At 43.3% G+C, this 18,821-nt stretch overlaps 1 protein-coding gene across 2 annotated transcripts in view; it reads right to left on the reverse strand.

Annotated features, from left to right (window-relative positions):
* Nucleotides 1-18,821, reverse strand: part of LOC125740675 (hepatitis A virus cellular receptor 1-like) — a 34,142-nt gene that overhangs the window by 13,057 nt on the left and 2,264 nt on the right. Inside the window, exons 2-4 of one of the 2 annotated variants that reach the window (XM_049012146.1) lie at nt 17,002-17,229; nt 15,904-15,989; nt 15,418-15,665 (exon numbers count right to left, since the gene is read on the reverse strand). The exons of the other annotated variant lie outside the window; for it this stretch is intronic. Of the exons in view, the coding sequence (XP_048868103.1) occupies nt 15,585-15,665; nt 15,904-15,989; nt 17,002-17,229 (395 nt within the window). The 3' untranslated portion in view covers nt 15,418-15,584. Of the gene's footprint in view, nt 1-15,417; nt 15,666-15,903; nt 15,990-17,001; nt 17,230-18,821 lie in introns of those variants that run through there. 2 annotated transcript variants of the gene reach the window in all.

Here is an 18,821-nt window from a genome sequence, read left to right on the forward strand (position 1 = left end):
TAAAGTGTGATTAGAAGAAGCATTTGTCTGCAATCTCACACTGCAGTATTCTAGTAATCCCGAAAGAGCAGACTCTACTATTGTGTTTTCTTAAATAGGCTTCAATGACGAATGCCAGCTGGGGAGAAGAAAGACAAAGCAGTGAACAAACAAAACAATAGATAAACAAAACAAATAAACTGTGGCTTTCATTTGAACCGTTCCATTAACTAAAATCAAGTCTGGTTTAACAGCTGGTTAGCAGCCAAATTCCTTATGGCTACACACAATCATAAAAAGACTGCTTGCTCTCACAAGTGTATATTTGAAACGGTGACATACATATTGGAATGACTGTGATAAAACTGAATTTTTGGATGACCTGCATCCAGTTGAATCTAGGGACTATAGTGCCTCATCAAGGACTTGTTCATGCCTACTGTATGCCAAAATAACTGGTGACACCAGTACAATTATATAACTTTACAAATTACAGCACCAAAATGCAGCAAAAAATTAGTTATACATATTAATTAGTAACTGTAAAAAGTAATTATAAAAAAGAATTACTAATTGTAAAATAGAATGTTTCGACCAATGCCTACTTAAGAACCAGAACTTACTGTATGTTAGCATTAGCCTAAATTTTCACAATCAAAAAACATTATTTAATTAACTCAGTAATGTTACATGCCTATCGTTGTGTGCGTACTTGCCATCTTTTATACATGTTGTTTTTAACCAGTGGAAGTTTGGGCCCAGTCGGAATCGGCACCAGCACCGGTCACTATGGTAAGCAGGTAAGGAATGCCAATCCACACACAGCCTTAGGATGAACTGAGAGGGGTTTTATTACAGAACCGAAATACACTCAGAAACAAAAGGACTGTGAGTGGTCAGAACAGGAGGTCGGGAGAAACAATCAGGAGAGTCTAACCCTAACCTAACATTGGGAGTAGCTTGAGAACCCTAATTAACCACAAATGGGAACAGACATGAAGCACCAACACTAACACTAACGCCACTAACAATGACTGAACTAGGGAACACAGGTGAGTGCCTATGTACAAGGGTAGGATCAGACAAGGAACAGGTGGGAGTGATTGAATACCCAGAGGGGAGGAAATTGGATGGCGAGCTGAGACCCCTGCTGGCCAAATGGGGACACAGCAGGAGTGACAAATTGTGACAGCACCACCATGGCACTACTGGAAACGAGGTATAAGGGGCCATCAGTGGTGTGGTATCTGAAAAACTGAATTTGAAAAACATTCATAACTATCCATATAGTGTACAACACAGGAGCCATGCTGGTATTAACAACAGCTAATGTTATGAAGCCTGCTTGGTCTTTTCAATTATATTGGGTTAGTCCACCTCTCAGTGTAAGAACCTACGAGAGTCTGAAGGAGAGGGCTGAGGAGTATGGAGGAGCACAGAGGATCATGTACAGGATGCAAAGGAGTACAAACCTTACAAACGCTTATGTAGTCAGAGCAGCAGTCCATTAGAGATACGCACACTTCATCACAGTAGCAGGTGTCCCTCTTACAGGAGTGATTTGTCCCACCACAGCAGAGGACTGGAGGATCCAAACATCCTCCTGCAAACATTTTAGTGAAGAGCTGGTTTGAGTAGTTTGGGTTAACGAAGATCCCTTCAGTAAGCCCCATAACCTCTCTACACCTATGCAGCTGGTTCACCAGGATGTCTCAGCACATTCAGCAGTAAGTAATCAGGAAGTTCAGTCTGCGTGACTAAACCCCATCAGTCTTGTGATTTGAAAAGCAGCTCATTTAGCACAGCTGTAAATGAATCATCTCATGACTTTATACACACATCTATGCTCACAACACATCAGCAGTAAATGCTGGACTTCAAGCTCCATAACCAACTTCAACCCTCGTAGACGCTGGACTTCAAGTGCCATAAAATAACCGTGAGCAGAACTCTGAGCTGTAAAAACACTTACATGCCGTTCCTTAAAGTTAGGATGTTGGGCACCCAGTTGAGCATGGGGGTTTGGTTTATAAAGAATAACTGATAATGTTTTCCAACCTCTCTCTTCTGGGATTGTTTTTTTGCACTCCTAGTGAGGATACCAGCAAGTTCACAGCTGCTATGATGTTCTCTGTCTGTTCGTTTTATTACTGCTAATCCAGTACAGGGCTTCACATGACAGCCTTACAAGCGAGGGGATCAGCCATAAAAGCTCATCTTCAGCCTTTCAGCTGCACTGATTTATGATAATTTGCTGTTTTATATTTTGTAGGCTGAGCCACACATAAAACATTCTAAACTCACCAAAAGTCTCAAGCAATTCAAACAAAGCATGTCGATTGACAAGCTGAAATTTAAACCACTCAGAGCACAAACAAAGATATAAAAACAGGTATCATCCTTTACTGTATAACACACCTCAATGTGCAGTGATTCTAACAGGCTCTGAGAATGTTCTGGTGCTGAGAAGAAATACAGTCTCAGTACACACACTGTCAGAAAAAAGTATCAATCTGTACCTTCGTGGGCACAGTTACTTGTCACTTGGGCTGTACTCTCAAGGGTCTTCCAATTGTACCCTAAATGTAGGTAAATGTAACTTTTAAGGTACAGAAGTGGACTCTGAGGATTAATGTTGTTTGTACCTTGGGGAACAAAACTGTACAAGGGTTGTACCTTTCTCCTGACAGTGCAGTGTGTGAAGATTAATTAATTTTATTATATAGCAATATAGAAGGTTTGTTTACCTGAGGACATCTGTAACCTGGGCAAAAGTAGCAGGAAGACGGTAATCACAGCGAGGGCTCCCATCTTCTGAACTGAATGTAGAGCTCTCAACCAGGTCCTCTTGGCTTGTGACGGCAAAAACGTTGTGCCTGGTTTTAAAAAGCCACCTCGATGGATACTTTTCAGCAAATATGGCTGGGTGGGAACCCGATCTTGTTATTTTCTGTCCGATGACCTGCAAGGCTTCATTCTCTAGCTAAAGAATCCCTCTTTTGTCTGGTCGCTTCTTATTTGAAGTACATCACGCCACCCCCCCCCGCACACGTTTAATGAATCGCACCATTATGGTGAGATCTTGCGTTTTGTAACCCTGCTTCACGTGAGACTAGCGTGCATAAAAGGCCCCTGGGAAACACTGTTATCCTGCACGTCTCACACAGCTGCTGGCTGAGATCTCTGTCTCTCCCCGTTCTGCTAGTACCGTGGGCGTCATCAGGCCCATGTTAGAGGAACATTCGCAAAATGTTTTTAGGTCCACCAAATAAACGTGTATTTACTGGATTTATAAGTCATGAATAGCTTTTAATGTTGTATAGAAGTTTGCCATTCCCCCCAGTTAATACCTCAATGCATTCTTCTCTAACTACAACCCTGGTCAGTATCACCTGACATGTAAACCACAGACACCTTTAGCTCCTACATTATTACTAATTAGTTATTATGCCATGAATTATAATTATTGCAACTTGCAACTCAATTAAACACCTATAAGTACAGGATGGGGGGGGCATTGACCTCTTTGGAAAAGAAAGTCAAGATTGTCTGTGTGCTCCTCAGTATTTAATTTGGAATCATTCATCACCCCAATAAATAGATCACTACAGTTGACCCTTCCACATTCAGGGGGATAAGGCGCATGTTTTGGAAAAACCATGTAAAATGTTTGGGTCCCGTTGGTCCCCTTAGTGAGTAAAAAGACACAAGTGGAGCGAAACAAAGCAGAAAGATATGAGAATGATGAAATACCTAGATCACCGCAAGATCCCTGTGAGATTTGACATGAGAGTCCGCATAAACACAGCTGGCGTCCTGTAAACCATCACTGTACATAAATGTTATGCATTTCTGAATTACTGAACTTTTGTGTGTCATCAGCTGGCCTTCACATGTCGTCTGCTGCTTTTGCAGAAATCCCGAGGAATCCCCTTTTAATTTCTTATGCTGATCCCTTGATACTGAAATGGCAAAAGGGAAAGTCATGATACTGAAGGCTGCCCTGTATATTTAAATTACTACGTTGTATCCCAACCCCAAACAAACTTTCTCCTACATTGTTGCATTTGTTCCTTCATTTCCTATCCTTTGCATATATTTGCAAGGTGTGTGTGGGGGGGGGGGGTTGCTTCATTTTTCACGTTATTCAGGAGGTGTGCCAACAGAAGAATAGTATTTTCATAAACTGAAATAATATATGAAAATACATTTTTAAACTGCAACTACACAAAAACTACACACATAATTTGTGATATTAAATTAAATTAAAATGTGAAATACTTTCTGTTATTATTTTTTATATTTTTTAGCTAAAGTAATGGTTTATCTTTCTCTCCTTACTGGAAAACATTTGTGGAAACCTAATCCCCCTAAGCCCTACATAGCGAAATGTTGTAGTACTTGGCTAAGTCCTTGCTAGTGTGTGAGTCACTGTGCGTGTGAACGTGTGTTAAGTGTTTTGTTTGCTGAATTTTCAGTGCTTATCAGGAAGTTCAAACTTGAATGTCGGACACAGTGCCAGACACAGTGGCGTTTGAGCTCTGTGGGCTGAACAACAATACTGGTCTCCTCAGCATTCCTTAAACCCACACTGTCAAAAGCCGGGCAAGCTGAAAATCAGGTCTTCAGCAGCTTCGGACCGACCCAATCTTCCTACCCGCAACAAACACACGAGGAATGCATCGACGGCCTTGCTATGGGAAATATGGCACCCAGATGACACACAAGCACCTCAAATTCAGCCATTTTCTTTTTATCACACATACTGTGCATTAAGCTGTGATTGATTTATTATCTTTTCATGTTTAGGCTTCTACGGTACGTGCAGTAGACATCACCCATAATTTGTGCAATGTCGTCTAACAGGTGTAACAGAAAGCGGAAGAGTCACACACAAAGGCTGTCAGAGGGGGGTGTTTACAGGATGAACAGGTGACTATTATAGATGCGGAAATTTAATGTACAGGTTTATCCAGTGTAAGAACTGAATGTGCTTCCCTCTATATGGAATTCAGCGACAGTCAAACTAAGGAGATGTAACGCAGGGGTTCAGCTGTTATTTACTTACTGGAATGTAGGAAGTCACATAGTTGTTGGATATGTTGTTATTGTTAGTTATATGTTCTGCCTTGTCCGCATTCCTTCCATTTCTAAATAATGCTGTGTAATTAAGCTAATTGTGATGTATGCTAGATCAGTTCTATAACTGCAAAAAACTGTGATTTATTAAATAAGAAAATGTAGGTCTGTGAACGTTTCTCTGCCTATTCTCTGTTTGTGAGCAGTCTGCTCATTATCAATGCCCATAATAAAGAGATGAGCAGTCAGTCTTCATTTAGGTAGTGAAGCACATGCAGTGAATGGTCACATGATTATGCAGTGTGCAGAGCAGGTAGAAATGGACGCCAAAGAGCAGGCTGACCTGGTGACCAAAAGAACGCAAGCTCTGTCATGTGGCGATATTTTCGATTCAAGCTCAGCGACACTGAGCAGAAGGAGGTATTTTGTAAAACATGCCAAATGAAAGTTGCTACATCATGTAGCAACACGACAAATTTGTATTAGCACCTTAAACGGCACAAAGTATGATGAATGCATGACCACGAAAGCCCTGATGAATAGGGGTGGCTGAAAGCCAACCTGAAAGCTAAACAAAACAAAGCACAATACGCCATACGACAACACAGCACACACACACACACACACACACACACACACAGACACACACAAACACACACAAAACAAAATTAAATTAAAATACTGCGTTAAAACAACTTAATCTGAGTTATTTCCATAACCCAGCACTGGGGTAAACTGGCCTAGCATTGCTGGGTTTTATGATTAACCCAACAGGTTGGGTCATAAAACTTACCCAAATACAGGTTTTCTTTGACCGAGTACTGGGTTATTTTTAAGTCTTTTGTTGGGTATAAGATTAGTTTTGTTTCTTTTTTTACATTATATATTAATTTGCCTTTCTTAACTACTTATTATTCAAATAATTAATAAACTGGTGTTATTCATTAATGAGAAGCTTCCATTAAAAGTCAATCTTTAATATTAATTAAGCTTCCCCCCTTGCTTCAGATATTCTATCATATTTGTTCCAACCTGTGTTAGATAACAAGTCAGAAAAAACACCTAACAGATGCACAACAATGCACTTGACAAACATTCCGCAAATCAGAAAGAGCGCCTTCTCCAAAGTAATGTACCACACAGTTCTTCATAATTGTTCATGGGAGTGTTTTTCACTCTCTTCTCATTAATGGAAAATGCTCTAAAAGATGTGGCTTAGTACATTAACAGGGCTACCAGGATGTGCAGGAAGATTGGGGGCGCAGTTCTCCCATAGCTGGAAGAAGAGAGTGACATCGAGGGAGGCACAGAAAGAGCTTGACTTTCCAGAGCATTCCATGGTGATAGACTGACTGCCCAAAGCAAAGGGGTTCTACACAGAAAATGAAATCAAGAGCTCTGGAACAACAAAGTACTTAATCCAAGGTTCATTCTACAGACCGCAAAGTGCAGCACCTACTGCCCTCATAGCAAGACCTGGACGTCCTAAAATCTGACTTCAAGGCACTCAGCCCACTTCAGGACTTCATCGTGCCCTGTCAGATGAATGTTATGTGTCCATATTTCACCTGAAGCCCATTCTGCATCTTCTGAAGACCTCAGGACTGGCTGTAGAGGAGGACACTGAATTGAGAAATTGAGAAAACCTGATAAGTGTACAAAAGAAATTGCGAAAAAGATATATATATATATTTGAAAACAATACTGTACATTTTTTTAGGTTTTTGTATTTTTTTTTTGCTAGTTTAAGTTTGTATGCTTGAGCTGAGAAATACACATTTTGGAATTATCAGTTATCTGTGTGATTTCCTTGATAACCAAGCAAGTAGACTCATACCATTTGTGTACTATATCACAAATGCAAATCACAATATTGTCCACAACAATCACAATATGACTCACCAAACTGTGCAGCCCTACTTGTAAATAACAAAACAAACAAACAACAAACAAATGTTTTTTTTTTTCTTGCTGTCACGAACTCAGGAGTTTCTGTCGTGGGAGTGAGGCATGGTGCAGGCGGGAAAGATGAACACTAGGGAACAAAATACGAAAAGAGAGGTGGCAGGATTTGAGCATACACCTGAGGCGTTTACAGATAGCTGTACACTCAGCTCATTGAGCCATGTGGCTAACGAGGGAACAGGGGAAACACACTACAGACTGACAACAAGGAACACATGATGGGCAGCGACACCTGCTGGCCAAAGAGGGACAAACGGGTGCTGACCCTCACACTTTCCTTTACACTCCTTGTGAGAGAAAGCAAGCTGCTAAATATATTAGATGTCACCGCTCCTTAAAAGACAAAAATCTTTACCGGTGTTGTGTTCGAGTCCACCTTAATCGAATCCGAGTTAAGACCATATCTTTAGCAAATCAAGTCTGAGACAAGACCGAGTCCAACAGGTGGGCAACTTTGAGGTAAGATTGAGTCCATTACTGGAGCTGGCTAGCCAAATGCAACTCCGATGAAACACAAGTTCCGTTCTAGACTAATAATCTGAATTCAAAAGCTATAAATTGTAGTGAACCAATACCTAAAAAAATTACATTTACGTAATATATGTGTCACGCGACGGCTCGCGATCGCCTGGTGAGCGGGCAGAGAGGCGAGCGAGCGGAAGCAGGCACACAGGCAAGGCTTGGGAAACAGGGTTTTTACTGGGTAAAGGCACGGACAAACGCTGGGTAACATCAATGACAGACACGGGTTAGTACAAATCAGGAACTTAAATACATGGAACAAGGCAGCAGGAAACAAGACACGACTGGGCACGATCAGGAAATCACACGTGGGTAATTAGGGGGCGTGGCACACACGGGGAGCGGACGGAGCGGGCGTCACAATATGTGAGATAAATGTTTCAAGCTGGCAACTTTAAAGCCCCCTTCTGTTGTATTAACCCTCATTGTATGATACTTAGAAATGTCCAATCAATTCAAGCTTGCTTGTATGTTTTTTTTCCTCCTTGCTTAATGTCAGATTTGGTTATTGTTAATTTATCATTTTTAATTTCTACCTTAGTCATCTAGCCAGCAGGTCAGTGGGTTTAGTTGTTTCGGACAAAGGTTTCTGCAAGGATAACTGGGCATACTTGTAGGACGCCTGACAAAGCTCTGCCCACTTAAGGTCCGGGCCCATCCACCAAGAGATGCATAAATTATGGTACAACTAAGGGAACTCTAGGATGAGCAGAGTGATGCAGGACCTCATGAAAAGGAATTGGGGGTATTCTGGGTGCCTGCTGTAGAGCAGGGATAGAAGTCTTGTCTACAACCTCACCTGCCCAGATCCCAAGGGTTGACCATCCACGTTGTTGATCTAGAGATATTAGTCCCAGGTCTGGAGTAGGAGGGCCAGCCTCCAGGCAAGCTGTCCATCAGTAAAGTTTCCTCTAGGCCCAGAACCAACCTCGGCCTCTAGGTCATGCATTCCACGCAGCATCGGCAAACTGACTAATAGCGTTAGTTTTGTTTTTGTATTGGACAGGATTCTCCATGCTCCTGCTGGGGGAGGTAATTTCCCAGATGCACAGAGCAGGTCAAGCAGAAGTGCCCAGGAGTCCCACAGTACGGGCAAGCTCACACGTCAGCAGAGAGGGGTATTTTCTCCAATTGCCTGGCTTCCTGTTAGGGAGATGCTGTGGAATGGAGGGCTGGTAATGAGGGCCTGAGTGCACCCCAACAGCATGGATAAGGCTATGATCTGGGGGGTTGTGGGAGGTGGTACATCAAAAAGATGGGGCTGGCATCGGCATTTACTCAGGTGGTTGTTGACCCCGACAGCCTGGGAGTGAGCTGACACCAGGTCCAGGCACAGCTCATGTGAAGCCATCTCATCTTTATGTTACTCTGCGCGTCTCTGCAACATTCTGGTTGAGTTCATGGTTCCTAATGGCTGTTGCCAAGGTTACCCATCAGCAGAGAGATTATGCATACCACCTTAGCTCTGACTAAGGGACAGTTGGATCTCTTAAACTCAAAGCACAGCATGCACTATGTCAGGAAAATCTGACACCTACTTGGACTGCTGTTGTACCTCTGTCAGTCAGAGAGGCACGTGTCAGAAGAATGCAGGGCTTGCTGGAGGTTTTTCTGCAGTGTCGTGACCTCCAGGGTTTTGCAACTTACTATTTGATCCAGATCGCCCATGGTGTTCTGTTGCTACAGGGTCATGTTTTTTAGGCCGGAGATCTCTGCCAGTTGTGCTGCTGATTTGGCTATTCTGTCAGGACCAGGTATAAGAGGTGATATAAAATGGGGCAGAGATCTAGAAGAAAGGATAGATGAGACCAGGATTTAATAAAGGTAAAACCAAGGCACAGGACAGCAAAGGCAAGGATGGGGGCATCTAGACTAGGATTATCTGAGGCAAAAACAAGGAGAATCTGATAGGAAACTCAGAAAGCAAGGACTAGTGCAGACAAGGAAACAAAAGCTAGTGGATCAATGAGCAAACAAGGACTGCTGGAGAGCTTGGGCTTAAATAGGCAGAGGGGAAATGGGGGAACTAAGCAGGTGTGCTGACTGGAAGTGGAAGAACTGGTCTGGTGAGCTTGAGGAGGTGCATTGAGGACAGGCAGAATGCACCCTCTGCTGGTTCCTGATGGTATTGTGAGGGCTTTCAGATTTCCACCTGGGCTGTGTCAACAGAATTATACAGATATACAACTGTAATGTTAATGGAATCATGACTGTTAGCACCAGGTCCATCACATATGACCGTTGGTGAGAAATCCTAGATAAGCACGAGTCAGTGTCCTCAAATTAGCTCAGGAATTTGGAGCAATAGTGTCCAACTGACATCCTTCATCACAAACTTATTCCAAGTTATACTGGAAATGATCTACCTCACAAGGAGAAGTATTGGGGGATCCTTAATCCTATTGGGGAGTCTGCAGAGGAGCTGGGTGCTGGAAAGGCAACTGGGGAGCCTGGGACTGGCCGGGTCACAGGGGAACCTGACACAGGAAGTGCCAATGGTACCGCAGGAGGTACCAACAGGACAGCTGGTGAGACATAGAGCCCTTAATTCCAACCACAGATTCTAGCCAGTCCAATGAAATATTATGGTCCACAGTATCGAATTCTGGAGTTAGATCTAGTAACACCAACAAAGATATACAGCCACGATAAGAAGCTATAAGCAAATCATTCATTACTTGGAAAGGAGACAGCTGATAAACTACATTTTTTTCGAGGAACTTTGAAATGAAAGGAAGATTTGAGATAGGTCTATATGGTAAAAGACTGCATTTATATAGCGCTTTTCTACCCCTACGAGTACTCAAAGCGCTTTACATTTCATGCTTCACGTTCACCCATTCACACACTCATTCACATACCGGCGGCGGAGGCTGCCATGCAAGGTGCCAACCTGCTCACTGGGAACAATTTGGGGTTCAGTGTCTTGCTCAAGGACACTTTGATGGGGTCAGGAGAAACCAGGGCTCGAACCTGCAACCTTCCAATTGCCGAACAAGAGCACTACCTCCTGTGCCACCATCTTCCCTATAATTTTCTAATTTCCTAATTCACTAGGTTTAGATTTGGTTTCTTTAGAAAAGGTATTTTGAAAGGTTTTGGAACATATCCAAGCCCAAGAGAGAAGTTTAACAAGTTTAACAGGGTAGTGCTAATCAGTGCAATCTCCTTGAGGAGTTTCATAGATAATAATTACTGTACAAGGCTAGCAGAAGACTTGCAGGAGGAAATTAAGCTCAAAAGTTGAATGTTTTATAGGAAAGAAAGATTCAAAGGTATTATCAGTACAAATAGGACTGCTGTAGCAGAAGGCTGGTAGCCGTATGTAGCTACAGACATGCTCTGGATGGTCTGTCTAATTTTAGTTATTTTACCATTAGAAAGTGTAATAAAGTCATCGCTCTTAATAGCTTGTGGGATTATGGAAGTTGGTTGCCATTTTGTCAAGGGTTATGATTATAACTGTAATCAGCAGGAGCAGATTCATTTAGTGCCATAAATTCATTTGGTTTAAGGCAGGTCTCAGTAAGGCATAAGGACCAAGACTAAAATTAGCAATCATTTAATTTATTAGTAGCGCCTTAGGAGCCAGTGATCTTAACTTCAAAAGTCCAAGTTTTAGCCTTGCATTACACCTATTATCTGATAATGGATTCATCTTAATTATTATTAAGTTGTTAGAACATACACACTGACGACTCTAATCAACTAGCAGATGGTCGGTTATTCTGGTTTGTCTGCCACCTGCACTTGGCTCTGGCTAGTCAGCGATTTTCCTCGAGAGTTGAGACTATGTGCTATGCTTCTGGACAGGAGATCGGCACCAGCCCACGAGGGGTGAATAGCATCCATCTTCAAAGGCACCAACCCTACCCCAGAACGTCCGACAATTGCCTATATAACCCGCGCCATTTGGAATGAAGTCTGGCCTGCAGAGGGAGCTGGGCGCTGACCCTGACATACGTGACGTATGTGTTAATGTGCTTACAGAATAACAATACAGATGCTCTTATGGCTCTGAACACAGTGGACTTCAGTACATGCATCGAATCACCCATAAGGTGTTTCTGTTTGGCTCGGTTTATGTTTGTGTCGTGTTGCAGATCAGCAGCTATAGCACATGGTTGTCTTTTTGGTATTATCATGTCAGCATTGATGTACTGGATAATACAGTACATTCAGTGTTTTTCTATTTTGTGCATGGTACATATATGGTGTTATGATATACATGTGGTTTTTATGTTCCTAGTATTTGAACATCACCCTGTTTTATTTTATATTATGGGATTTTTTTCTGAACCTGAATTGGTAGTATGGTATTTAGTACTCATGATATTACCAAGAAGCACATAATATATAGTTGCAAAAAACTAACTGCATTGTGGACTGTGATCATTTCAGTTGTACTGGTGCTGGTGATGGTATCGGAGAATATCACCTACAGTAAGCAACTTGCAGAAATCAGTAATTATTGTCTTGCATTTTATTGTCACCATTACAAAGTGAATGGTTTTATTTCTGTTTTTTGAACATGTGTCTTAAAGTTTCCTTCAGTTTTTACCATTAAAACGCATATTGGCGAGTGGTCATTGGTCTGATGCATGTGACTATTAAAGTGTTTTCTTCACTAAGCCTAAACATTTCATGCAATTTTAGTTCTGTATCATAACAATGCTATAATTAGAATTACATAAATAAAATAAGCTCATAGACTATTACCATAGTATAACATATGTTGAACATGTCATTACTGTACCATGGTTCAATACACAAAGCTTAAAGGATTACCATTGTATTTTAACTGAGGATGCATTAAAATGCTATGTAGTATTCCATAGTATTTGTGGTATAGGTGGCCAAATTACAATGGTTTTACCTTAGTGGTACTACTGTGCTATTACTTTGATGATAATACCACAGTACTTTTTCGTAAGGGTATACAAATCAATATCATATTCTTCAGTGGGATCTAACCGGTCACAAATGACTCTTTCTTGACGTAAGCTGCAGGGTTGCTAACTTTGGTTAGTTGGCTGGAGTGAGAGTGGAGCTGGAGTGCAGGTCTGCACACACATGTGCACGTATCTACATATATTTAACAGTTTTATTACCTTGTAAATAGTCTGTAGGATTTGCCGTATGATTTCTTGTGTGAGTGCGACAGTCTGAAAGCATGAGTGTCACGCCAGATAGCAACCCTGAACCCCAATGAATTTCTGCTTCCCACCATTAAAAACAGAATTTTCACCACTTTTTAATGTCCCTTTTATGAGAGGCTTGTGTCTTAAACTTGCAGTGTCTCCTCAGTTATTTGGAAGTGGTACAGTTATGCAGTCACACAGCAAATTTCAAACAGCTCTAATGAAGCATTCATTCCTGCTCTCCGTGGGAGTAGCTCTGCTGCAGCCTCCCACAGGAAGGCTGCACGTACCATGAAGGGGTTGGGGGAGTCTAAACCACTGGAGAGCCACTGGGGTCAGGCCCGTTAGGGATCAGAACCGGTGTGGTGGTGTGTCTCAGTGTATGCGCCAACTGTGGTGAATCACGTTTCAATGAGGCAGACATTTTATTTGGGACTTGCTGGTTGGTGGGCACCCACAAGGTAACTCTCCTCTGGTCATGAGTGACTTCAGTGCAGACACTGGCACTGACAGCACTGGCTTTGATGACTGTCCATCCACTTGGGTCTGGGTGAACTTCTCCAGGTGATGTAGTCCTGGCTATCCTCCTATCCAACGCAAGCTTCAATTTGGAAGATGGGTGTCATTATAACTGACTAGAAAACGGAACTTGTTGTTACTATTTGGAATGGGGAGGCTGATTGCCTGAGTTATGGTAATTACATCGGGATAACACTGCTCTCAGTACCAGATAAGGTCCTTGCAAGACTCATGATCACTTGCTCACCTACTAGAGCAATCTTGTTTTTACGATTAAGAAGTCTAACATTGATCGCGTCCTGACATTGAGGGTTATCATTGAGTGCAAATGGGAATATCGGCAGAGTTTCTTTGCAGCCTTTGTCGATGGACTAGGTATTGAGCAGGGTCGTGGGGACCAGTGACTGTGGGGCATCTGATGGTGTAGAAAGATGCATTGATCATGACTTTGCCAACAATGCTGTGATCTTAGCAGAGTCAATGGAGGCTCTGATTGGGGCTCTTGAGAGACTGAGAGAGGAGTGTCTGGGATTGCGGGTGTCCTGGATAAAGACCAAGATCCAGGCATTTAATGACCTCTTGGGCACAGCCGTCAGAAATCTGTCTGTCTGTGGTGGGAATGTTGACTGTGTCAAGAGGTTCACTTACCTTGGCAGCGACATCGATGTCTCTAGTGATTCTTCCTATGAAGTCAGTAGACGGATGGGGAGAGCAATGGGGAGTCAGGAGGTCGCCGGGAAGTTGTGTGCAGCAGTCCTGATATCTTTGTAAGAGGCAGAAGGTCCAAGCCTTTAGAGTGCCGGTGCTTCCTGTTTCGCTGTATGGCTGCGAGGCATGGACACTACCCAATGACCTGAGATGAAGACTGGACTCCTTTGGTACTCTGTCTATTCTGTATAATCTGTATGAATCAGATGCATTCTTATGTTTATTAAATTCGATTGGCGGAGCCACGTGCAACTATTTTGGTAAATTATGGAAGCTGATAAGTATGGAGTTCATTTTGTGCCAAATGTATTAATCAAAATTTTGAAAACCGCAAGCAAATGATTAATTATCAGAATGAAAATATGTATTCCAAATATCAAAAAAGTCGAATAAAATAATTTTTTCTTCTTCTTCTAATTCGTTTTGCATTTTGAATACTTGGAATACTTCGCTTCTGGCTTTTGGCACTGTTTTAACGGGTGGGCGGGGCTTAGCAGCTTACACGTCTATTGGTTAGCTGGAATTTGGACTGAACACGCCTTTCACCATCTGAGCGCGACCGCTCCATGACACCTCAGAGCATAGCTCAGGAGCCAGTTTACAGCATGGAATTGCATCTTTGCAGGTCTATAATAGTGAACTTTTATTAGGAATCGGTGTATGCAACACATATTTTGCGTTCATAAAATGTCACCAACCCATCCAGTTCAGTAACTTTCGCTATTCCACCAACGCTCTGACCGGGGAAGTTTCTAGCAATTGAAAAGATGAGGATTCAAGTTTACCCGCGGCACTGCGGTTAAGTTAGCCTCATATTCGATATTCAGCGTACTGGCTTTAATAACATTTAACGGAAGTAAGGTGGGGCATTTTTTATGACAGAATTGTGATGTCCAGTACAGAGACAACGATGTACACCGATTATTTTTGTGCTTCAAACCATTTTGTGATTTGTGCAAAATCGTATTTATAGATAATATAATATGTCCTGTCAGCTGTAATGGCATGGTGGTTTAGCATTTTGGGTTCATGGCGACTGTTACACACCCATTTGTTTCCCAGATTGGTTTACGTACGATTTTTTATTAATTTTTTAATGTTCGAATGTATCCGTATAATGCGCAATGGCACAATATATGAATGGATTAATAACTTTAAAACTAGGCAAGACTGGCACATATAGTGAAGTGTGGACTACAGGGAACAATGCACACACCTTGGATTTTCAGATTATTTTTGTCTGTAATAGTTATTCATTATTATATTTCATCTATTTAAAGTGCAATGGGGCAACACACTAAAGGGTTAATAGCTCTGAAACAAAATGAGACAGCCATGTCCTGTGGAGTGTGCATTGATCAGGGGGCCCTGGGGGGACAATACACACCCCTTGGATTTTCAAGATCACTTTCTCTCTAACAGTCCACTGGCATACTTCAGACGGGCCTAAGTGCTAAGTCAGGATAAGACAGAAATAAATGTTTAAAGTGCCTGGACAAGAAGGTAACAAGCTAATTGTTTTAATATCATCCATCATTATGTTCATTTATTTCCTTTATTGTTTTGGCTGACTGAAGTCCAAAAAAATGGGCTCCTGAAAGCCATACTGTAAGGAGCAGGAAATTATCATGGGACATAATCAGATATCGATCAGTAGTGGTGTGGTGGAGGTCACTTCCTCTTGATACTGAAGATGTTCAGACCCTTGACATTGTAGTAGAGTTCCAAGAAATGCTCAAGTTGAGCAGCACCCTGCGGCAGGAACAGAAGCATCAGTGGTTTAGATCCCCAACAGGCTTGACCCCAATGGCTGGATTAGTTAATCACTCCTCTCACAAGCAAAGATTGCTGTCCACAAGGAGGTGCAATTACCGTAAGCCAGGGTACACGCTCCACCCGACCTTCACATCAGACATGACAGGCTGGTCACACACGCGGAGCAGCACATGCGTCACTGCTGAGGTAGAGGTGGTAGAGGTGCAGTACTCACCATGTAAAGCGCCGAATCTACTTCGCTCACGTCCACGGTACTTGGAGCCAGAAGCTTGACATTCAGGTCGGCCAACACCATTACACCTGTAATAGGAAAAGAGAGGCTATTTCTCTGCACTTATTCTGTCCTGAGTGTCAGTAGAGCTGCATACATTTTCCATAGGAAAACATGTAATCTCTACATAAACAGAGAGGAGGGGGATTTGAACCCCTTGTCCTGGAGATTTTAAATGACAGTAGCATGGGATAAAGTACAGATAACCCTCGAATAACACAGCCCACAGGGAAGGTGTAACATTACTGCCCGAACCGCCCGCAGGGAAGGTGTAACATTACTGCCCGAACCGCCCACAGTAATGCCCCACTTGGTACAAAGGGACTGGTTATTCTAGCTAAAAGCAGCTGTAACTGAACTGCTGGTAGCAAACATCGATTTGGGATGTAGTTTATGGTTGTGTATGACTAATTTAAGCGAATTGTAGCACCTAATCTAACCAAATAAATTATCAAATACTGTTGAATACAGTAATGCACCCGTATCCCCAGCGGATACGTCCCAAGACCTACCGGGGAGATCCGAAATTGTGGATATTAGCGAATATTATAAACTATTTGTTTTTCATGTACTTACATACCTTTGATAAAGTTCAATTTATAAATTAAACTGAGACCCCTGTTACCAAATCAGCGATTCCACTGTACTATTCTATTGAGCTTCCTCACCAACAGTAATGTCAGCTAACTGTATAGTTTAGTTAACTAAACAAGTACTAGCAAAGGTCCTTATTCAACACGGCATTACAACTAACTACAGCAGCAAAAGATACATTTTAACAAGGAGCTTTAATAATAATAATAATAGTAACATTGCTTCTCCCTTGTCACAGGAGAATTTAAATAATCTGCAGAAGATCTGATGGGAGGAATGAAATAAACATGACTGGCAGATTCAGATGGCGCAGAGTTAAGTTGACGAGTTGGGTGGGCAGAGCAGAAATTTGGGTGGGCATTACCCACCCCTGCCTACTTCTAGATCTGGCTGATTGTATTTTTTAAACACAAACCTTTAATGAAACTTGATAGAAGTACAGCTTACCTGGAAATAGAGTTGAAAATGTCCCATATGTAGTCGAAGGAGGCCTAGGTGGAACTGGGCCATTCGTAGTCGAAGGAGGCCTAGATGGAACTGGGCCACTTGTAGTCGAAGGAGGCAGAGTTGGAATTGGGCCACTTGTAGTCGAAGGAGGCAGAGTTGGAATTGGGCCACTTGTAGTCGAAGGAGGCAGAGTTGGAATTGGGCCACTTGTAGTCGAAGGAGGCATAGCTGGAAATGTGCCAGGGGTTTCAGTGTTATTGATGTAAAGTACAATCATATAAGAATATATTATCTTTTCATGCACAGCTACTCGGAATGATCAGGGTTACATTTCACTACCTGTTGTATGTGTACAATTGTGTATTTGATGAATCAACCTCTTGAATCTTGAATAATCAAACTATGTTTTTGTGGAACACTTAAGTAAGGAGGTTGTACTATTTTTTCCCGGGGACCAAATTCTATCATCAGCAGATAGTCGCAGTCCATTGTCCCTGGAATAATAAGCCACTGACAATAATATTTTTTATCATTGGGTTGGGGGCAAAATCAGTATCCATCCATCAACCGCTTATCCTGTTCAGGGTCATGGGCAGCCCAGAGCTTATCCCAGGCAGCAGACGGAACACGTCTGTGGTACAGTCTAGATGGGATGCCAGTCATTCCCACAACACATACACACAAGCACATATTATTAGCTATTTAGAGACACCAGCTAATCTGCCTGTATTTGGGGTACGGGAGGATATTGGGCAACATGGTGGAATCCCACACAGAGTGGAGGTATCGAAGCATCAACGCAGACCCCTGGGCTTTTATAGCATTAGTGGCAAATTTTTCCATTTCACTTGAATTCATATAGTACCATATTGGCTCAGATCCGGTCCTTGCAACGCCTCCCGCAGTTCCTGCGCCTCTGGTCCCTGCAGTGCCTTCCACACCTGATGTTCCGGCTCCGCCTGTCCCTACTCCGTCCAGCTGCTCCTGCTCTGCCCGTCACTGCTTCACCCACAGAGGCTCGGACTCCAGTCCCTGTGGTTCCCATCCCAGCTGGTACACCACCAGTCCCTGGCCATGCGGAGGTTCATTAATGCCGGACTCCCACTGAGGGGTCACCCTGACCATTGCCCTGGCGTTGTTGATCCTGGCCGGGCCCCCAGCTTTTGGTCTCCCGACACCTGCGCAGGGGTCGAGTCCCGCCCACCCAGCCCCCTGGCTTGCCCTCGGTCTCCTTGGCTATGGCACCAGGGGCGCCTACAGGTCCTCCGGCTCCTGCTTGGCGGTCGCCTGTGGGTCCCCCTTCAATGACTCGTCACCAGCGGCCCCACCTCCAACTCATCGGTCACCTGCGGGTTCCCCCACTGCGGCTCATCGGTGGAAAGCGCCTTCACCAGCTGTGGCTGCACCATCGCCTGCTGCAGCTTCCCCTCCCTCCTTGCCTTCGCCAGGGTTCCCTTCACCTTCCTCCTCGCCTCCCGTGGTGCTCCCTCCGAGTTCCTCCTCACCTCTTCCGCCTGTCCCTCCGAGTTCCTCCTCACCACCTCCTAGGTCCACTCTTGCTCTGGCCTTGCAGTTGCCTACTGCCCCTGCAGCTGCCACCTTCCGCCCGCTGAGGTTCCCTCGGGCTCCCCGTTGTCCGCCGTCCTTTCCTTTCCGGCCTCGTACCTCTGTGTCTCCTGTGTTTGCTCCTGGCCCTTTTGTTCCTCCGTTTGGTGTCTCCTTTCTTGGTGTGCCTATCTCCGTTTCCCATTCTTTGTCAGGTATTGTCCTGGTTTCTGCCGTTGTGCCTGTTTTGTGTGTCTGTCCTGTTCCCAGTGCCC

Source organism: Brienomyrus brachyistius, chromosome 4 (assembly GCF_023856365.1).
Source record: "Brienomyrus brachyistius isolate T26 chromosome 4, BBRACH_0.4, whole genome shotgun sequence".
In the NCBI taxonomy this organism is placed as follows: Eukaryota; Metazoa; Chordata; class Actinopteri; order Osteoglossiformes; family Mormyridae; genus Brienomyrus; species Brienomyrus brachyistius.